The 21,560-nt window shown below is 61.5% G+C and overlaps 1 protein-coding gene across 3 annotated transcripts; it reads right to left on the reverse strand.

The window, feature by feature from the left end:
- Positions 1-9,201: 9,201 nt before the first annotated feature.
- SCARF2 (scavenger receptor class F member 2) lies at positions 9,202-20,775 on the reverse strand. 3 transcript variants are annotated; one of them, XM_059041126.2, is made up of 11 exons: positions 20,612-20,775; positions 15,737-15,795; positions 15,534-15,635; positions 14,808-15,327; positions 14,488-14,706; positions 14,228-14,356; positions 13,509-13,612; positions 13,319-13,436; positions 12,933-13,048; positions 11,676-11,828; positions 9,202-10,913 (listed from the first exon to the last, which is right to left on the reverse strand). In XM_059041126.2, exons 1-11 carry the CDS (start codon positions 20,773-20,775, stop codon positions 9,979-9,981), a joined length of 2,619 nt encoding a protein of 872 aa, XP_058897109.1. In that variant the 3' UTR covers positions 9,202-9,978. The 3 variants fall into 3 exon arrangements, with proteins under 3 accessions (XP_058897109.1, XP_066871992.1, XP_066871993.1); XM_067015891.1 differs by lacking the exon at positions 11,676-11,828; XM_067015892.1 differs by lacking the exon at positions 20,612-20,775 and adding an exon at positions 20,227-20,256 and having other exon boundaries at positions 13,319-13,612.
- Between the last annotated feature and the right edge of the window lie 785 nt (positions 20,776-21,560).

The raw sequence follows: 21,560 nt of genomic DNA on the forward strand, positions 1-21,560 counted from the left end.
TGCAGCCAGCAGGACTGCCCAGCAGTGAGCCTGAGACGTCACTCTGGTTTTGCCTGGAAATAACCACCCGTGATGGGGGCTCCGTCCTGCTACAAAGCGGGAAGGGGCCCAACCTCAGCTCCTCGCAGTGGCTGCGTTCCTCCTGCGGGACTGGCCTCCTGTAAGCTCAAAAAAAAAAAAAAAGAAATGAAGACTGAAGTCTGAAGTGGGGCTGGGATAGAACCCACAAGGACCCCCTAATATTCACACCAGATGCTACCGATTTCTAGGTGATGGATTAGGATTGACTGTTCATGTTCTGAATTATTAAAACGACAGACACATTACTCTTTTTTTTTTTCTTTTTTTTTTGGCGGCATGCAGGCCTCTCACTGCTGCGGCCTCTCCTGCCGCGGAGCACAGGCCCCGGATGCGCAGGCCCAGTGGCCATGGGCCCAGCCGCGCCGCGGCACGCGGAACCCCCCGGACCGGGGCACGAACCCACATCCCCTTCATCAGCAGGCGGACTCTCAACCACTGCGCCACCAGGGAAGCCCCAGACATGTTACTTTTGATATCAGTACAAAAAGCAATTTCTACTGTGAATGAGAAACTACAGGGTCCGTTCTTCCCTGGGCACTGCTCTGGGGTGACACTGTTCTTCTTTCCTATCCAATGTCATGATGACAGGCACAGGAGGGGGTGGGGGGCACCAGCCAGACCACCTCCATGGGCTCCTGGACATTTAGCCTGCAGGCACGTTGTGGCAGAGCCTGAAGAGGACGGGAGGGCAGCAGGCCCACTCCAGCAGTGGAGGACACCTTCCCGAGTCCAGCGGTCGTGGCGTCTGGGTGCTAGTCAGGGTCAGGGTCATGGTCAGGGCAAGGCTCCGAGAGACCCAAGTTAGGGTTGGGGTTCAGGATGGGCTGGGAGTGGGGAATTTGGGCTAGGGTTTGGGTGATTAGGGGTGAGCAGTGGCCACCAGGTGTGTGCAGAGCCGGCAGGGGGGCCCAGCCGATCCCCAAGTCCTGCAGCCCCCCTTGTTACTAGACTGAGGCCCGCGGATATGCAGCCCCATCTCACGTCTCCCAGAGGTTAAAGCAAATTCGGGGCCAGGATCATTTGGTCACAGAGGCCAACTAGTGCCCTTTTCAAAGGAAAAAAGCACTCAGGACAATATTCAGGAGAGACCAGGCACTGGCTCCCCACTTAATTCTCAGCAACTACATATGACTGGGAGCAAAGGGCTGCCCACTAGCGAAGCCCCCCAGCCTCAGTTTTTACTGGGGGTCAGTCACATGGGCTGCAGCACCCATGCCACTGACCTCCATGTCTCAGACTCCAGGCCCCAAACCCGCACCCCAGAGCGAAACACGTGTTCACAATAAATCACATTCTTAGGATAAACGTGTCTAACTGGTCCATGGCCCAAGGCATCAGGCTCATACTGACAGTATTGCCTGGAGCTTCCTGGAGGAGGGGGCCCGCAGCATGAGTACCTCCTATGGGATATAGGACACACTGAAGAACCTATAGAGGATACAGGGTACCTCTGAATAATATTGTGAGAGTGCACACACACGCACACACACACACACACACTCTTCTGCAAGGGAGAAAGAGAATCTGGAACACAGGCCTGAGATTTGGTTTGATCAGAATTTCAAAATTTAATACACAGCTAAGAATTTGGACCACGAAAAAGGCACTAAGTAGATTTTGCCCCTGCTTATACTGGCTCTGGATTCACTTTAATTGGCCAGCATATCTCAGTGCCCTCAAACTGGGCCCCCAAACGAATAATCTATTCCACGAGATGCACCAGCCTCTCAGGAATGACCACGCCCCATCCACCCTCACAGCATCGCATTCCTGGGCACGACCTCCACCCTCCCCTCGCTCCGCCATCTGTGGCTTGGACAGTGGCCTGCCCTCACTCAGTGGCTACTTTAGGGGACGGAGGCCAATTATTAAACAACCTGGCAGGGTTCAAGGGCTTTACACTGTGCTGAGCGCTCCCAGTCAACCTTTATTTATGAAAACATGCTTCCAGCCAGGTTTGGCCCCCAGACTGTAGGTTGCCAATTCCCTCTCTGGATCGTGGTACAGAGTTGAGGTAGAGAAGGAAAAGTATGGCAGATGCAGTGGAATGGGGACCGGCCCCAAGGATGCCTGGGAAGAAGGGCTCTCGGCACACACATGGCATCATTTCTCAGAGAAGCGCCTACAGATTCTGAGGCTGCACAGCATCCTTTGCCGAGGAGCTGCTACTCTTATCGAGGCCCTAGGTGACCTGGAATTATTGAGGAGAATCCCAAGACCTGGTCCTCTCATCCCAAAGCACCAAACCCTCCCACCAAGGAAAGCCCCCTGTTCAGAATGTCCATGGCTGCCCCCACGTGGTCTCGGCACATTGCAACCTGGGCTTCCTCAGGGGTCAGAGCTCGGAAGGAAAAATGCACCTTACTCTTCCAGGGTCTGGCTCCCGCTCCTCTGGGACCGCCCATTATCAAGATAGAAGCCCTAATTGGAATAAAATTGAAACTTTGCAGGACTTCCCTGGTGGCGCAGTGGTTAAGACTCCCCATTCCCAATGCAGGGGGCCCCGGTTCGATCCCTGGGTGGGGAACTAGGTGCCACATGCATGCCACAACTAAAGAGTTTGCGTGCCGCAACTGAGGAGCCCACGTGCCACAACTAAGACCCGGTGCAACCAAATAAATAAATATTTAAACAAAAGCAGGGACTTCCCTGGTGGTGCAGTGGCTAAGAATCCACCTGCCAATGCAGGGGACACAGGTTCGAGCCCTGGTCAGGGAAGATCCCACATGCCATGGAGCAACTAAGCCCGTGAGCCACAACTACTGAGCCCACGTGCCACAACTACCAAAGCCTGCACGCCTAGAGCCTGTGCTCCACAACAAGAGAAACCACTGCTATGAGAAGCTCGCACACCGCAAGGAAGAGTAGCCCCCACTCACCACAACTAGAGAAAGCCCGTGCACAGCAATGAAGTCCCAATGCAGCCAAAAATTAATTAATTAATTAATTAATTTTAAAAAAAGGAAAAACAAAAAACTTTGTCCCTTACTTCTGGCCTTACCAAATCAGACCCTGAAGACTTGCTGAGCCATTAAAATTGTTAATATGGCCCAAAATACATTAAAACTGGGACTTGAAGGAGGAGACCCATTACATAAGATGCATTAAGAGAAGGGGTGATTATCCCCCTCTTTCTCTAGCTATCAGTCCAAACTGGCCTGGTTTTCAACCCAGAAAGGACAAATGGCACCTCGTGGTGAACTGCTGTGACCTTAACCAGTGGTCAGTTAAGGCCTGTCCCAGCGCAGCTGAAGTGGCACCGGCAGGCAGTGCTCCACTGGCCAGAATTCTGTTGTTACCACTTGGCTAATATATTTTATACAGGCCTTATTCCAGCAACCTCCAGCCTCTACTCACAGTCACGTTTGTTTAATAGATATATATATAGTAATTGTGATAAAATACAGGTAACATCGATCTTAACTGGGTTGTTTTTCCTCTCTGTCTCTTTTTTGGCCACGTGGCTTAGTTCCCTGACCAAGGATCAAACCGGGCCCCCTGCAGTGGAAGTGTGGAGCCCTAACCACTGGACCATCAGGGGAGTCCCAATTTTAACTGTTTTTTTTCTCTTATTTTTAATTGAAAAAATTTTTTTAAATTTTATTTATTTGGTTGCGCCAGGTGTTCATTGCAGCAGTTGGACTCCTTAGTTGCTACTCTCGGCCTCAGTTGTGGCATGCGAACTCTTAGCTGGCTGGCATGCATGGGGGATCCATTTCCCAGACCAAGGATCGAACCTGGGCCCCCTGCATTGGGAACCCGGAGTCTTAACCACTGCGCCACTAGGGAAGTCCCTTAACTTTTTTTTTTTAAGTGTCCAATAATTCCGCACTTGACTGTCCAGGGGCAGCACACTACCCCCTGTGCCCGCGGAACGTGAAGGGCAGAGCCAGTGGATGCTTGGGCACAGAGCAGGGAGCGGCAAGCTGTGGTCCCAGCTGAGGTCCGGGCCTGTCCCCGTGGATCAGGTCACTGCGACGTCTAGGGTGACATAACACCCACGATGCGCGATGCTATCACCGGCCTCTGGCTCCTCCCCTGGCCCTGTCTGCTTCACGGGACTATCTGGGCCTGGGACCCGCATCCCTGGGCTGCCCCGGGGACCGGAGACTGCCGGTGCTGCGCGGCCGTCCGCTAGATGGCGCCACCATCCCGCTCCGCCTCGCGGGAGCCCTTCCCCAGTGGACTGCAGTCCGCGGGAGCTCCACCGCTCGGAAAGTAACACAGCTACTCTGAAAGACCCCTGCCCGGCCCCTCCCACCAACACACTGCCTCTCGAAATGCATGTCAGACCGTTAGGAAAAAGAAACTGGAAGCAGCGGAGACCCCCCTGCAGGAGATGAATGATGAATAAACTACATCCAGAGCATGGAAAAGCATTCGGCGCAGAAAAAAATGGCCGTCAAGCCGTAAGCACACGTGGAGGAAACTTTTTTTTAAATAAACTTATTTATTTATGTATTTATTTACGGCTGCTTTGGGTCTTTGTTGCTGCACGTGGGCTTTCTCTAGTTACGGAGAGCCGGGGCTGCTCTTCGTTGGGGTGCATGGGCTTCTCATTGCGGTGGCTTCTCTTGTTGCGGAGCACGGGCTCTAGGTGCGCGGGCTTCAGTAGTTGTGGCTCGTGGGCTCTAGAGCGTAGGCTCAGTCGTTGTGGCGCATGGGCTTAGTAGCTCTGCGGCATGTGGGATCTTCCCGGACCAGAGCTGGAACCCATGTCCCCTGCATTGGCAGGCATATTCTTAACCACTGCACAACCAGGGAAGCCCACATGGAGGAAACTTAATGCACATCTAAGTGAAGGAAGCCAGTCTGAAATGGCTGCATGCTGTGTGATTCTAACTCTATGACATTCTGGAAAAGGCAAAACTATGGAGATAATAAAATGATAAGTGGTTCCCAGAGCCTGGGGGAGAGGGACGGATGAATAGGTGAAGAACAGAGGGTTTTGTTTTTGTTTTTGCGGTACGCAGGCCTCTCCCATTGCGGAGCACAGGCTCCGGACGCGCAGGCTCAGCGGCCATGGCTCACGGGCCCAGCTGCTCTGCGGCATGTGGAATCTTCCCGGACCGGGGCACGAACTCGTGTCCCCTGCATCGGCAGGTGGACTCTCAACCACTGCGCCACCAGGGAAGCCCGAACAGAGGGTTTTTAGGGCAGTGAAACTACTCTGTATGATATTATAATGGTGGACACGTGTCATTGTACATTTGTCCAAACCCATAGGATGTACATCACCAGGAGTGACCCCTGATGTGAACCATGGGCTCTGGATGATGCTGAGGTGTCAGTGTAGGTCCATCGATTGTAACAAATGTCCCACTTGGAGGGGATGTTGATAGTGGGGGGACTGGGAGGCAGGGGGTATATGGGAACTCTACCTTTTTCTTAATTTTGCTGTGAACCTAACACTGCTCTAAAAAATAAAGACTATTTTTTTAAAAAAGTAAATCAAGGGCTTCCCTGTGTCGCAGCAGTTAAGAATCTGCCTGCCAATGCAGGAGACACGGGTTCAAGCCCTGGTCAGGGAAGATCTCACATGCTGCAGAGCAACTAAGCCCGTGGGCCACAACTACTGAAGCCTGTGTGCCTAGAGCCTGTGATCCGCAACAAGAGAAGCCGCCGCAGTGAGAAGCCCGTGCACCCCAACGAAGAGCAGCCCCTGCTCGCCGCAACCAGAGAAAAGTCTCCTCCACCCAGACTCCCTCTCATGCTCCCCACTTGCCCTCCTCCTTGTCCTCCGCAGGGGCCCCAACCTCTGCAGACACCCTCACCTGTCTTTGGACTCTCACTCTCTGCTCCCAGACCTTTGCTCTCCTAACCCCACCCCGTTCACCACTGCCCTCCACCAAGCATCTGGGTGAGCATCCCCAAAGGTACCAACTGCTGGGTGTGGCCTTAAGGAACCCTTCGTGTCCACATGGCTCTTTCCATCTATCACCACCTCAAACCATCTTCCCAGAGGGTACTAACTCTTAATTGATTTAAGCTCAAAACAGACAAATAGGCGAACAGAAAAAACTAACAGACACAAGACCAAATGGTCAGACTATGAACCCAAAAGAATCCAGTACCAGAAATCAACAAATCCTCAAAAAGGATCAAACTCAAATTCTTACCATGCTCCCAACAGACAAGAGCCTAGAGCACAGGACCTTGGGGCTGCTGGGGGCCAGGGCACGTCAGGAGGGCACTACCTGGAGCAAGTGCCCAGGACCTGAAGACAAGGGTCGGGGTGGCAGAACCGTGGGGGCAGATGATCAGGGGATGATTTTATTCCGGCTACAGCAACAGGAGGAAGGTTCACTAACAAGGAACATCACAAGGAGAGGTAGTGGCTGGGGTTTTCTAGAGGTGGGTGATCAAGGAAATCACGAGGAAGAATGAGGGGGTCTGGCATGTGAGAAGGCAACACAGCCTTTCAGGGTTGGCCTGTTCTGGGCTTGCAGCAGGGTGCAGTCTCGGGCATGGGGCTCAGATAAATTCAGTATCGTCATCCTGTCTCAGTTCTCCTGCATGTGTGGTGGACTGAGTGAGTGCTCTTGGTGCTGCTATGGGTCTGGCTGTGTGTGTGTGTCCACGTGTGTGTGTTGCAGGGTTTGTGTCTCTCCTGACGCTTCTGTAAGTTAGAGGGTGTGTTTTGCGTTGCAGGATTATGTCCGTTTCGGTGCCCCGAGCTTGGTGGTATCGTGTGTGCTGCTGAGGTTTTTTTTTTTTTTTTTTTTTTTTTTTTTTTTTGCGGTGCAGCCTGTGGGATCTTAGTTCCCCAACCAGGGATCAAACCTGTGCCCCCTGCAGTGGGAGCTTGGAGTCTTAACCACTGGACCGCCAGGGGCATCCCTGATGAGTCTTCTCTGTCTGTGTGTGTCTCGCAGGGTGAGTGTGCTTCCCTGTACACGCATGTTTGCTTCAGCGTGTGCGTCTCTCCTGGTGTTTCACTGGTTCTTCTGGTCCATGTGTGCAGTGTGGCAGGGCTTCTGTCTCAGTGTTTCTGTGTGTTTGTGTTGGCGGGACTGTCCATTTCCGTCCAGGGGGGTGAGTGTACTGGTGGTGAATATCTCTGTTTTTCTTTGGGTCTGGTTGTAGGTGTGGGTATGTTTCAGTGTGTGTGTCTGACTGTGCGTCTGTGTGCATGCGTGTGTGTGTGTTTGTGTGTGTGTAGGTGTAGCTCTGCCTCTGTGTGATATGTTCTCCGTCCCCGCCTGAAAGCCGGCAGGGCTTCTCCAGTCCCACATTCCTCCTGCTCCTTTGTGCGCTGTGCTACAAAAAATATTTGCATTTTCCACGACTCATAATTTTTCCTCCTCAATCGCTACCAGATGTGGGTCCTGTGGTCCTCGTCCCCATAGCAACGGAGGTTCCAGCAGCCGCGGTTCCCTTTTGTGGCGCCTGCCCCGGGAGCTAGCACTGCTGCAGGCCTATGGGGCTGGGGAGGGAGTCCCAGCAGCTACCTCTCCAGGTGGCTACCAGATCATCCTGGGGGGTTTCTTGGGCCAGGTCCTTCCTGGTCTCCAGGCCACAGCATCTGGCCCCCAGGGTGGCAGGGCCGGCTGCTGGAAGTGTGGGAGGTACTCCTGCTCTGTGAGGCACCCACACAGAGGGGCTCCTGAAGCTCAGGGTCTTGGATACCTGGAGGCTCCCAGAGCAGGCGGTGGAGGGGCCCCAGGAAAGGCCTGGTCGATGAGACAGCTCTGGTCGCCCCACACGGTGCTGATCCAGTCCAGGGAGCAGGCGAGCTGGAGCAGGGGTTTGGGGGTTGGGGAGCAGCAGGGTGGCACATGGTGGGTGGGGGGGTGCACGGCAAAACTGTGGCCCAAACCACCTCACTGCCCTCCACCACCTTCCTCAGCCACTGCCCTGCCCTTGCTGAGCCCAGCTGGGCAGTTGCCCCTCCTGGCTGACGTTAAGCCAGTGTTCTCAGCCCCGGCAGCCAGCATGGCCTGGTGCCAGAAGGGATGAGGCTGGTCAGGCGCTGGGCCACGGCTGGGAGGGTGCCCAGCTGGCTTAAGGGAAGGTGTGTGCCCCGGGGACAGGGAGCCTGCCTTCCACGTCCTGCCTGACCAGGCCAGATGCAGGGACTACGGCCACGGGAGCCACGCCAGATGTCCCACCTGTGCCATGAGGCCATCTCCACTCAGGTGGCTCAGCCCCTGTACATGTCACTGACGTTTACCTCCATGTGGCATCTGGCCAGAGGGCAAGAGACTTGCCAGGTGAGATCCCTGAGCTGCCAGCACTGGTCAGACTCTGGTCATGCTGGGGCCTGTGGGGTGGGGGTGGGGAGATAAATGGAGAATCTTGGCAGAATCTCCTGATCGAAAGAACTGGCAGCAAAAGGTGAGGAAGAGGACTGCTAGGCAGAGGCCGGGAGATGGGAGGAGCCCAGATGGACGAGGGACAACGGACACTGTAGAAAAGTGAGGCTTTGGAGCTCAGGAAGGTCACTTGTGAGGCCATCCTGAGGGCCAGAAGCAGTGAAGACATTAGGGCAAATGGCCACAGAAAGAAGGCCAGGCCAAGGTTGGGTGGGGGAGCAGGGGAGGTGGGGGGCACTGCCAGCAGGGCCAGCCAGGGCTCTGAGCCAGGCGGGCTCTCCCCCTCCCCCGACCTCTCGGGCCGGGAGAGTTTCCGGCTGAGGACAGGGAGCCCATTGAGATGGACAGTGGGGCTCTGTGCGGTGCCAGACTGTCTTGTTTGTGCCAGATGCAGCCCGGCTAGAGGCTGTGCCCGTGGCCCGCTGCCCCCTGGCCCCAGCCTCTGACCCGCCCCAACCACACCAAACAGCTCGAGGCCCCAAGTGTAACAGCAGTGGGCAGTGGGGAAGATGCAGGGCAGAAGCAGCCCCACGCGCTGGCTCCTTCCTCGTAGCCAAGGGTGCCACTCTGTCTGCTCCTACACACACTTCATTTCAGGTTGCCAGTCCAGGGTGGGGCGGGCTGAGGTGGGTGCCCAATAAACTTGATAAACAGGTGAAGGATGGGCAGATGGACATGACCTACTTCCAACGTGGTCCTGGGAGACCCACACCTGGCTCCACTTGGGTCGAGGGGTCCTGGTGCAATTTCTTTTGGGGTGACATCCTTGTCAGAGGCCCAGCAGATAGGAAGCAGTCAGAGCACGGGAGGAAAAAAGGCACTTTATTAAGAAAGCTTTGGCCAAGCCCCTGCCGGGAGGAGCCCATCCTGGGGCACCCGGATGGGGTGGGAGCAGCCCTGCCGGGGGCCTATAAATACGTCTCCACAGGCCACTGGAGTTGCCCCTAGGATTCCCAGGCATGTGGGGTGGTGGGAGGCCATCAAAACCAGCTCGACAGCGGAGGGGCCAGGGCTGGGGAGGCTGGGGCTGGGAGAGCGTGGGTGGGGAGACAGCCAAGCCTCCTGAGGAGCAGAGACCAGCCCTCCTCCCCAGGCTCTGGTCAACCAGATGCCCTGGTGCTCGGCCAGTGGAAGGAGCCTCTGGCTAGGGTCACAGAAGGGAACCTCCAGCCAGAGGCGCCAGGCCCTGGCCAGAGAGAGGCTGCCAGGGTGGAAGTGCTTCTGGCCTCAGCCAGTGAGAAGGTGACCCAGCCAAGGCACTCTTGGCCAGTGAGAGGTGTTCTGTAGGCAGAGCCCTCCTGCCCTTGGCCTTTGAGACCCGGGCTGGTGGGAGCCCTCCACAGGCAGGCCATGGGAAGGGAGGGGCCAGCAAAGCGTCTGTCAGGCCGTAGCCACTGGGATGGGCTGCCCGAGCGTGGAACCCCATCCAGGAGGGCCGTTGGGCCTGAGCCAGTGAGACACAGCCTCCCGCCAGGCTGCTCTGGGCTGGGGCCCCCGCGGGAGACTCTGGGCGCGCACGGGACGCGGGGTGGCAAGCAGCGCTGCTAAGCCGAGGAGCTGCAGGCATGGCGGGGCCGCCCTACTACAGGGTGGGCGCGCCCGCCCGGCCCGGCTCACCCGCCACCTCCCGGCTCTTCTTGCGAGGCGGCTTCTGGATGGGGGTCTTCTTTCGGGGGGTGTCGGATCCGGGCGCGCCCGCTGCCGCCTTCTCGGGCCCTGGGGCCTCGGGCGCGGGGGGCGCGCGGGCTGGCGAGGCGGGAGGCACCGAGCGTTTGGCCTTCTGCGGCGGCGCCGGCTTCTCTCGGGGGCCCTGGGTGCCCCCGGCCCCCTCGGCGCGGCCCAGGCTGCGAGTCTTGTCGCGCAGCTCGGCGGCCAGCATGGAGGCGGCCTCAGGTGCGCTGCGCGGGGGACCGCCAGCGTCCGTGGGCTCTGAGAGGCCCGGGCCACGGCCCCGCGCCCGAGCCCGGGGCGGCGAGGGTGCGGCGAGGGCCGGCCCCTCCTCAGCCAGCCCCGGGGGCCGCGGCGTCGGGTCGCGGACCCTGGGGCTGCAGGGCTCGTCCGGCCGCGCCGACGTGTCGCTGGGCGTCCGTTTCCTCTTGCTGGGGCTAGGAGCGGCCTCGGGGCCCGTGGGTGGCGGCGACGGCGCACGCGCGGCGGCGGCACCGTGCTTGCCGTGGATCCAGGACACCTTGGGCTTGGTGGCGGGGTCGGGCGGCGGCGGCTTCCTGCGCTCGGGCGATGGCGAAAGCGACAGGCCTCGGGCCTCGCCCCGGACCCGGGCCGGCCGGGCCTCGCGCCGGGCCACACGCGCATACAGCGCCCCGCCGGGCCCGTCCCCGCTCGACGCCGACCGCTCGCTGTCGGAGGACGCGCGGAGGGGCGTGGCCTCCTCCGTGAGCACAGTCACCGGTGCAGGGGACGAAGCCAGCGCCTCGGCAGGGGCAGGGGCAGGGGCAGGGGCTGGGGCTGGGGCTGGGGCGGTGGGGGCCTCCGCGTCCCGGCTCTCTGTTGCCGCCTCTGACAAGGGAAGAGCGGGGCGGTCACCTCCTCCGGAAAGAGCTTGGCCCTCCAGCCTCCAAGAGCAAACCCTCGCTGGCGCCCCACCTCCCCTCCTCTTCCCGCCCCAGCTGGCGCTCAGTCGCCGTGGCATCCAGACATGCCTGGCACATTCACTGTACTGACCACAAACTCAGAGCTCAGAGCCCTGGGGGCGGAGGGCTGGGGTAGTGAGGCTCATTCCTGGGCTGCAGCCCCAACTCGGCCTGGACTTGCACCCCTCCCCCACCACATCCCTAGCCTTGGGGGCCACCATCACCACATTTGACCCTCGATTCATAGTCCTTCTTTAAGAGAAAGGCCTTCTAAGGCTCAGAGGTTAGTCACCTGCCCAAGGTCGTTCACGGGGATGGTCTGGGGAAGAGAGAGGCCAGAAGCCCAGCTATTCAGGATGCTTCTTGATGTTTGTGAGCCAAGGCTTCAGGTGAAAGTGTGTCCCCATATCCTGCAAACCCCATTTCCTGTCTCCTCTGCTACCTCCTCCCCAGGCCCGGAATTTTCTCTGCCTGGTCTCCCCAGAAGTGAACCTGGGCTTTGGCTACCTCCCCAGACCCTACCCCAGTCTGGTGCTGGACAGCAAAGAAGCCCACTCTGCAACCTCAACTGTGTATCCACCCCCCAGTTCACAGCATCACTAGCCCTTCCTCCCATGCTGCCTGTCCCCCAGAGCACAGAAATTTCAGCTGGAAACTTTCACTGGGTCAGAGCGAGAGGGGTCCTCACCCTCGTGGGGTACACAGTATACGGGGCCTTCATCCGTGGTGTCAAAGGAGGAGAAGGAGGCCCGGGAAGACCATGATGGCGAGGGCTGCTCCAGCCCCGAGGGCGGCTCCAGGAAGCTGCAGTTGAGCGTGTTATCCAGGTCGTGATGGGCCACTGGGAAAGGAGGGAGGCATAGCTGCCAGGGGCCCTGCCTGCCCCAGCCAGTGCCCTTGCCAGCCCTCCTGCCACAAATGATGGAGGGACTCAAGCCAGCCCTACCCCAAGATAGTGGGTGGGACAGGAAATTCAACAGGCTAGTGTACGGCCAGGGAGCTGAGTGGGGTCGGGCCGAAAGTTGGGAAAAGAGAGAGCACCTGGCTGGGAGAAGCCATCAAGGCCTCCAAGCCACGCTTCAGAACCTGTCTTGCAGCAGTTTTTGAATGCAAATGTGCAGTGGTGAAGCCACCCTTTGGCTCAGCCGTCTCAGCAGGCTGCACCCCTAGGCACGGCCTCCACAGACGTAGACCCCACAACGGGATAAGCCCAGAGGCTGGCCAGCCTGTCCCCCTCTCACAAATGGGATATGGGTTCCAGCCCCCACATCTGTGCCCATAGATCCCACTCTGCTGAGTGGGCCGAGGGGTTTTCTCAGCTCTCTGCATCTTTACCTCCCAGGAGACTTCATCTCCCCATCCCCCTCATCTTTGGAAACAAGGGGGAAAGACGCAGAGAGACTCCACCCCGGTGTGAGTCAGTGCAGGCAGAAGGAGAGAAGCAGCATCGCCCTGCACCCAGCCCTGTCCTGAGGTAGGGTGAGGGCCGAGGGACCAGCCTGCCCACTTTCCAGGAAAGACCCAGGGCACAGCTGGGTATCCGGGCCGGGGGCGGGTCTTCCTGTGGCAGGGCATTCCCACTCACAGGTGCCCGCGTCCACCTGCGGCTCGCATCAGGACTGACAGTGTACTCACTCCCGCAGACTGCGGGGGCCTGCCGGCCGCGGATGTCCAGTCCACACTGCCCCACCACACCACACATGCAGTCACTCACAGTCACCGAGACAGGGTCCACACCTGCCCGCACACGTAGGACCCCTGCCTTCCTCCAGGGCTCCCCTGTATCCGCATTCCTTCTTTCCTCCCCCTGGTCGCACCTCCCCACACCCCCACATCGACACTCAAGGCCCCGCAGTTCCTACACCGACCCCGTCACACCCATTTCCCAGCAGCCTCCTGCGTCAGGGGGTGTTCCCCGGAGACTCCTTATCTACGTCATCCTTACCTACGACCTTGGGCAGCTTCTGCCTGCGGAGCGGGATCCGGGGCAGCTTCATGCTGATGCGGCTGAAGCGCCCGCATAGGCGCTGCGGCGCCTTCTTCCTCCCAAGCGAGAGCTCCCTGCGGGGGCGGGGTCTGAGCGAAGGAGCGGGGCCGTGCCTTGCCAGAGGGGCAGGGCGAGCCCGTGGGAGCCCACCCACAGGGAGGGAGGGGCCTGAGCGGAGGGGCGGGGCCTAAGGCCGGGAGAGGCCCAAGGGAGCAGAACCTCAGGGAGGGCGGGGCCTGAGCTAACGAAGGGCGGAGCCCCCCAGGGCGGGGCCGGGAAGGGCGCGCCGCGCTGCAGACCCTGCGCGGCCGGAACCGGGGGAGGGAGAGAGCTGGAAGCCTCACCCGCGCGCGGGGTCCTTGCCGCGGCAGGCGCAGCAACAGCCGAGCAGCGAGAGCAGCAGGCCGAGGAGCAGGGCGAGCAGCGCGCCCGCGCCCATCACGCCCTTTCGCTGGTTGGTCTCTGTGGGGGTCACAGGGTCAGCGAGGTGCCGGCAGCCCCCGCGCCCCCGCCGGGTCTCCCCCACCCACTCACCCAGGCGGCAGGCACCGGTGACCGGGTCGCACGAGTCCTCATGGCAGCTGCAGGCCTGGGCGCAGTCCACGCCGTGGAGCCCGGGCGGGCAAGTCAGGTTACAGCTGCGGGGGAGCGAGGTCAGGGAGGGCCGTGGGGTCTGGGAGCGCCAAGCGGCCCTCGGTTACGCCTCCCGCCCTCGCCCCCGCAGCCAGCCAGCCCCGGCCCCGAGTTCTCCATTCTCTAGGGACTGCGATCCCTGCGGCCAGCCACCCCCACCTCCAGCACACTCTGAGCGATCAATGTTTTGGAAACAAAAGTGTGCACTCCAGCGGGACGGAGTCTGGGGGACGGGCCGTGGACACTGGCCGCAGTGCCCATTGCTGGGGCTGATTCTTCTGTGGGGGAAAAGGGGCTGCCAGACGAGACCCTTGGCTGTACGTGGAGGTCCCTGCTCATTCCACATCATCTCCGGGTCACCTCAGCCCTGCAGCCCTCAAGGAGCCCACTGGCCACAGGCTGACCTGGTCGCCAGATCCCGCTCGAGCGCCGGCTCCACCCCAGGGCAGGAAACTGCCCCAAATAGCCTGTTGTCGCTCCCTAGCTGAAGTATGGGGGCCAAGGCTGAGGGGCCAAGCCTGGGTCCCGCCTGGTCGTCCAACGCAGCAGCACCTGGGGTCTGGCTGGAGCCCAGTGCCGGATACAGACCCCTCAAACCCCTTGGGTCCCCGGGCACTCACTGGGGACCGTGGACGCCTGGGCTGCACAGGCAACGTCCCGACTGGAAGTCGCAGTGGCCGCTGCCGCAGTCGGCGCACACGAACGCGCAGTCCTCGCCGTAGGTGCCATTGCTGCACTTGGTCTCACACCTCGGAACGCGGGGAGGGGGCGTCAGCGGAAATAGGGCAAACGACCCTTAAGCCCACAGAGTCCTCCGCGGAGGGCAATCGAGAGAGGCCGGCTGGGGGCTGCGTGTCTGGGGCAGACACGGGTTGCTCACCGGTCACCGATCCAGCCCGCGTTGCAGCGCGTGCACTTGCCGGTTACGTGGTTGCAGGCGTGCCCGTCGCGACACGGCGGGCAGCGGTGGCCGCAGCCCTCGCCGTAGAAGCCGGTGGCGCATGGCTGGTCGCACTTGGTGCCGTTCCAGCCGGGCTCGCACGTCAGGCAACGGCCCTCGGCCACCGTGCATGGCTGCTGCCCCTTGCACTGGCCGCATCTGGGGAAGGGGCGGGAGGCTAGGCGGGGTCCGGGCCGCCTCACCCCGGCTCCCTCGGCGCCTGCCCCTCCTCTCCCTCCCCGGCTGGGGCCCGCGCTTACCGGCGGCGGCAGCCCAGGCCGTAGAAGCCGGCAGGGCAAGGCTCGCGGCAGTACTTGCCCCGGTAACCGGGCTCGCACGCGCACGTGCCGTCCACCGGATGGCAGCGGCCGCGGAAGCACTGGCAATAGCGCTCGCAGCGCGCGCCGAACGTGCGCTCGCGGCACTGGCAGCGGCCGCTCTGTTGCTCGCACGGCGACGTGTTGCAGGCACACTGGTTGTTGCAGCTGCGGCCCCACCAGCCTGCGTGGCAGAGGCACGCGCCCGTCTGTGGGTCGCAGCGCGACGTGGCGCTGCAGTAGCACGCGCTGGCGCACTGTGGGCCCCACCAGCCAGGCTCGCAGCGACACGCGCCGCTCCTCGGGTGGCACGCGCCGTGCTGGCATTGGCACGCATGCTCGCAGCGTGCGCCCCAGCGCCGCGCGTGACATGTACACTGGCCCGTCACGTCCTCGCACTGCCCGTGTGGGTGGCAGACACACAGCTCCTTGCAGTCGGGACCCCAGAACTGGCGCGGGCACTCTGCAGAGCGAGCGGAGAGGGTGGGAGGCCCAGGTGCTCGTGAGGGGGCCCAGACCCAGCCCGAACCTGCCCGCGTCCAGCCCCCCGCCCCCGGGGACCCGCTCCACACTCAGGTTCCGCCCACTCGCAGGCCCCGCCTCCACTTAAGGCCCCGCCCATCTCTGGGATCCTGGCCCACTGCCCCGCCCGCCACAATCTGCGCTCACTGGTGTCGCAGTTGGCACCGAAGTAGCCATGGCGGCAGCGGCACTCGCCCGGCCGCACGCACACCTCGTTCTCCGAGCACGTGGAGTTGCCTTCGCACACAGCTGCGGACAAGACGCGCCCAAGTTGTCGCGAGTTCAGCCCCCACACTATCCCCCTCTCCGTGACCCCGCCCCCTGCCCAAGTCCCAGGGTGCCCTACTCACCGATCCCACACTCGTCCCCCTGCTGCCTCCAGCCGGCGCAGCAAGTGAGCTCCTGGGAGCTGCAGGCAGAGAGAGGGCGCCTGAGCTTGGGACCCACTCCTAGTCCTCTCTGGGTCCCCCAGCAACCTCCACCCTGCCCTAGGGAGGTGGTTATCAAGGCCCTGCTGTGTGCCCGGCACTGCTGTAGGTTCGGGCGACTCGAAGCGAATAAGACACAAATCCCAGCCCTCCAGAGCGGACACTGGGAAGCGGCAGATAGCAGACCACCTCCAAGAACTTCCCAGTTCCCTCTACAAGGGGTCTCGCCACTCCTCCTGATCTGTGCCCTCTTCCCCCATCCACTAGGCCAGAGAAGAGACCCCACATGTCCCAAGAGGGGCAGCAGTGAGGTGGGGGGGGGGCAAAGTCCCTGGGCCTCCAGGACCTGCTCAGGCATGGAGGTCTAGGGCATCTCTGGGGGTGGGGGTCTGGACAGATGGGTGTCAGGGATCCAGATATGATGTGACCTGGGCAGTGCCAGGACTGGCTGGGCCCAGTGGGCACATCTGGATGCCCAACTGGAGCACCAAGGCAGATGGGTAGCCTCTGAGTGAGGTGGACACAGCGAGGTGTCCACTTGGAGAGGGGCAAGGTACACCCAGGGAGTCCCCCATCCGAGTAAGGAAAGTAAAACTGAGGGCTGCAGAGCACCAGGGCGAGACTTGGGCTGGAGGAAGGCAACATTAGAATGTCCTCTCTGTGAAATTTCATAAAACCTTGTTTAATTTTATTTGGCTTTACAAGGTACAGTAGGAGATTAAAAATTTATGTGTCCCATATCACAGTGGTGCAGCCTACCAAGCCCTGGGCTTATGGGTGTAGGCACAAAGGTTTGGAGGCCCTACCCAAGTGAAGCCATGGCCACTGGTGAGGGCCATGAGGGCTGAGGTGGGGTGTGCCCATACTGTGGGGCAAAGGAGGCTGAGAAGGAACAGACACTCAGGCTGCAGTTCTGCAGGGTCCCATCAGACCTAGAACTTCAGCCAAATGCTAAAGGCACACAGCCACCATTCACACTTCAGAGAAAAAGAGAGGGCCTCTTGGGAAGGATGTGAATCTAGAACCGAGATGTGGTGGTGGGAGGAGGTGGGAGGGGCCTGAGAACCCTGGGGTGGGGGTGGGATGGCCTGAGAAGGGAAAGGCTGCAGCTGCCCCATATTACACCCCTCAGAAGATGCCCCACAACCGTTCCCAACTTGAAATGATCACCACACCCTGGATGGGGCCCCCGGACTCCAAGGGAGCCCCCTCTCCCAGAAAGGTCTGGATTCTCCTTTGGGCCAAAGACATGGGACCTGGGGAACAGGACCCATAAAACCCCAAACTTCAAGGAATGGGCCAGCTTATTTTCCACAAATAAAACTGGAAACCAGAGACAGGAACACTAAGCAGGTCTGGATTTTCTGGCCCCCACTGTCCCCACCCACCCAGCCCTGTCCTGGGGCTCCGAGATGGCCATCTGTAGGGAGACCCAGGTCCAAGGGCCCATCACCCTCCTGCCTCTTCTGCCAGTCTGAACCCAGGTCTCTGGATGGAGAGCCTCTGTAGAGGTCCCTCCTGCAGGCAGCCTCACCAGATGGCCTGCTGGGATGGCCCAAGAACACTGACCACCTTCCATTCTGGACGACCTGGCTGCATGGCTCTGTAATCGGGTTGGGAGCCTGGTTTTAGGGCCACACTAAGCTGGATTGGATGCCTGGGTCTGCCACTTGCTGTGTGACCTTGGGCACAGAACTTTACCTCTCTGAGCTCCAGTGGCTAAATCTGTAGAATGGGGCCCATAGGTTTGGCAGGAGGATTAAGAGAGTCAAAATGTGTCCAGCACAAACTATGAGCTCAGCCGAGGCTGTGCTATGAGCTCCAGTCCATGCTGAGCAGGCTCTAGGAAGTCCCTGAGTTCACCTGGTCCCCCCAGCATGGCTGGTGCCCAGGCCCCACCCAAAAGAGCTAACAACCCTGCTCCCCAGCAGGACAGAGCCCACGTGGAGGATGAGTCTGTGTGACTTTTCCTTCTGGGATGGGCTGGCAGAAAAGGCCGGGCTAGGTTGGCAGGCCCATTTTCCCAGATCTTATGAAAGTGAGATGACAAGAAAGATGGCCCAGTGCAGGGGTAGCTCCTACACTAGGGCAGGACCCTGGGATGTCAATCCAGGCCCCTCAGCAAGCAGGCTGTGCTGCAGGCTGCCCCCTCCATAGATCACTGTTACTGCAAATGAAGCTGCAGTGATTTAAACCTTCATCTTGAACCTGCCCAAGCCACCTCGGCAAAGCTCCCCAAGAGCACTGCCTGCTCACTGTGTCAGTGTCTGTCCCATTCTCTCCCCAGTCCAGACAGGAAGCTCCTCTGCCTCCATGCCCCCTGGGACTCCATGCCTGCCCCACTCTCCTCCTTCCCCCCTGGGCACCCCTCCCCTGGTTTCTGCCCCACCGCCCGCCTCCCTCCCCTGCTCTGTCCACTCTAGCTCCCTGGGGAAGCTCCCTAGGTCCCATCGAGACACTGACAATGCCTCGGAGGCCTCGAGGGGGGCCCTCCTCCGCACTAGCCCCCCTCACCCTGAGTCTTCTCCATCTCAGGGTAAAGACTGTCCTTCCAGGCTGGGAGACTGGGAGGGGACTCTGCTCTCTCCCAGAGTGGATCAATTGAGAAACATGCCAGCTCTACCTTCCTAGATCCTAACTGGATCTAGGATGGGACAGGCCACTTGTCCCCCGCCCAGCCTTGTGAGAGCCACCCCCACCCTCCCTGGTTCTCTCCCACCTTCTGCCCTCCTGCCCCAGTTCATCTGCCACCTGACAGCCAACCCAGGTCACATCCTGCCCCTCTTCTGTGCAAAGCCCACGGGGGTTCCCATCGCCCTGTGGCCTCTCCTCCACCATCCCTGTCCCAGCCCCCAGGGCTCCTTCCTGTGCTTCCAACAGGCCCTCTGCACTCAGGGCCCTGCCCCAGATGCCACCCTGCTCTGCCTCCTCTCCCACGGGCCTCTCTCACTCACCACTTCCCACTGGGTCTCCACAACTGAACACCTCCTCCCCAGCCCTTGCCAGATGTCAGATGATTTGCTGTAAGTCTCCTCCACACAGGACAGCTGTATGCCTGCACCAACAACAGGCCTGCACACAGTAAGTGTATGGGATTTTACTGACTGAGAGCTGCTCCCTGCCCTAGTCCTCCTGCCTCTGGGGGGAGGGAATGCTAGTGGGAGCCTGGCAAGGCCCAGCCTTGGGAAGGTAATGAAGAGATGGTCCAGACCCTGGGGGGGATGGGGGAGTGCCGTCTTTCCCATTAACCAGCTCCACACAGGATCACAGTCATCCCTCCTCTACCACCACCAACCCCACTGGACAGGAGTATGGACTGGCCCAGAAAGGTTAAGCGTTGTGCCTGGGGCCACTCAGATGGGGAGAGGTGGCACCAGGATCTGAAACCCAACCCAGGCTCTTGGCTACTGGAACAGGCCGCCTGATGGAACATCTCGGGGAGAGGGGGAGTGGAGCAGGCTCCGGACAGCTCAGGCCTGCCATCGGATTCCCCCCCCCACCCCACCCCCGACCCCGGCACGGACCACCACAGGGAAGGAGGGCCGAGGCGGAGGGACAGGGCCGGCGACGATCACGCCCTCCCCCTCTCCAGGCGGCCCCGCCCGCCACAGCCGCTGCATTCCTGGGGCCGGGGAGGCCCGGGAGGCCCGGGAGGCGGCGGCGGCGGAGTCGATGTGAAGCAGATGGCGGGCCAGGCGGGCCCCCGCCCCAGAGGCGGGGCTCGCAGCGGGGAGGGGTCTGCGCGCCTCGGGATCCGAGCTCGGAAACCCCGCGCGGCCCCTCACAGCCCCTTGTCTGCAGCGACCGCCTGCCCCCGGACGCGGCCTCCCTGGGTCCTGCGGCCTAGGGCGCCCCCACTGCACCCGCCCAGGAGCCCGTGATGCTTCTCCAGCTTCCCGCCTGCCTGGCGCCCCCAGTCCGCGCCAAGGCTCCCCCTCACGCCGGCTCCTCGCCCCCGCGCAAAGATGCCCTTGACCTCGCAGTGGCCTCTGACAGACCGACCGGGTCCTCCGACTCCTGCGCCCACTCCTGGGTCCTGGCCTGCGCTCTTCAACCTCCGCGCAAGGTCCTGGGCCCGGCGCCCTCCGGCAGGGCCTGTCCCCTCCTGTCCCACACTGGTTTCCCCAGCCCGGCTCCTCGTGGCGCCCACCTCTGCGCCGCCCCTCGGCACCCCATATCCCCACCCGGGAGTCCCCCATCTTCCCGATGCCAGCGCACGTCATTGTCCTTTCTATTCCCGCTTCTGGTCCACTCTGAACTCAGGCTCCTCGACGCCCACCTCCATTACCACCCTCTTCCCACCCGTGCCCGCTCTTTCTAAGACACAAATCTGTCCTTCCGACTCGCCTGCCTCAAGACCTCTGCGGCTCCCTCTTCTCAGGAGCCTCGCTCCATCTCTCCTGGACGCTCACCCTCCCTCCATCACGGCTCGAGCCACACTCGTGTGCCTGGGCCCTTGCACATGCCATGCCATGGGCTTGGAATGAGCTTCCCGTCTTCTTACGGCCTTCACAATCCGGCACAAGGGTCCCTTTTCCTGGGCCTGAAATCTCGGACCCCGTGTGTCAGCCCTCCGGGCGTCCGTTGCCCTCCGCTCTACCCTCGCCCGCTTCTCGCCCGGGGTATCCTCGGACGCACCGTCGTGGCCCGGCGCCCGGGCTCGGCCTGGAGCGGAGCCGGCGTCGGCGAGGGCGGCCCGAGGGGCCCGCGCGTTTGTCTCAGGGAGGTCCTGGGCGCCCCCTCCCCCCGGCCCCGGGCGTCCCTCCGGCCCCCTCCCCCAGCCCGGCCGGCTCCTACCCGGGCGCGCGGCACACGTTGCGGCCGCGCGGGCTCAGCTCCTGGGGCGCCGCGGGGCCGGGCAGCAGCCAGAGCAGCAGCAGCAGCGGCGGCAGCGGCGGCGGCGGCCCCCCGGCTCCCCGGCGCCGCGCCGGCCCGGCCCCCCGGGGCCCTGCGCCCTCCATGCGGCGCGGGGCAGGCGCGGGGCGGGCGCGGGTGCGGCCGCAGCGAGAGCGGCCGGAAGCGGAGTGCGCGGCCGGGCGGGGGGCGGCAGGAGGGGCGCCGGGCCGGGCAGGAAATTCCACATCGGCTCCCTGATCCAGGGCCAGCCGCGGCCGGCCAGGCGGCAGCGCCCGCCCCGCGCGCCAGACCCCACCCTCCGGCCGCGCCACCGCCCCTCCGCGCGGCCCCCGCCCCCACGCGGCCGCGCGCAAACTTGGGGGCGAACTTGGAAGGGGCCCTCCCGAAGAATCACCGGTCGCCTTGCCTTTACCTCTCTTCCCCAGACACCCACCAGAGAAGCGGACCCTGCGCGCTCCCGGCGAGGCCAGGCCCTGGGCGGGAAGCGGATGGGGACCAGGCGCGACGCACGAAAGCCTCCTGGACAGCGGCGTCTTGGAACTGCCAGGTCAAGGCTGCAAGCCGGCCTCTGCTCCCCCCGTGAGGCCCTTCTATGTCCGGCTGTGCGGTCAGCGCCTCCCAAGCGCCGCACCGGGAGCAATCAAAGCCTGCAGCGACAGCGGAGCCTGATGCTTGAGGTCTGTGAGTAGAATCGGTCTGGACCAGAGAGGCCTGGGTGAAGGGGGCCCCCTAGAAACAGACTGGAGAGATGCCGGGAGCAGAATGGCTCCGCACGGGCTCCGAGAGAATATGGAGGTAAAGGCAGGTGAGGGAGGCTGAGGGAGGCGGTATGGTGGGGGGCGGGGGGACAGCTCCGGGACTGAGACCCTGCCTGCAGCCCCTGTCAAGG

This window comes from Kogia breviceps, chromosome 15, assembly GCF_026419965.1.
Source record: "Kogia breviceps isolate mKogBre1 chromosome 15, mKogBre1 haplotype 1, whole genome shotgun sequence".
Taxonomy (NCBI): Eukaryota; Metazoa; Chordata; class Mammalia; order Artiodactyla; family Physeteridae; genus Kogia; species Kogia breviceps.

Coding starts and splice junctions, on each gene's coding strand:
- SCARF2 (XM_059041126.2), bottom strand. CDS start 20,775: ATGGAGGGCGCAGGGCCCCGGGGGGCCGGGCCGGCGCGGCGCCGGGGA. Junction 15,796..20,611: donor AACGTGTGCCGCGCGCCCGG/GTAGGAGCCGGC, acceptor CTCTGCCTGCAG/CTCCCAGGAGCTCACTTGCT. Junction 15,328..15,533: donor CGGTGCCAACTGCGACACCA/GTGAGCGCAGAT, acceptor CTCGCTCTGCAG/AGTGCCCGCGCCAGTTCTGG.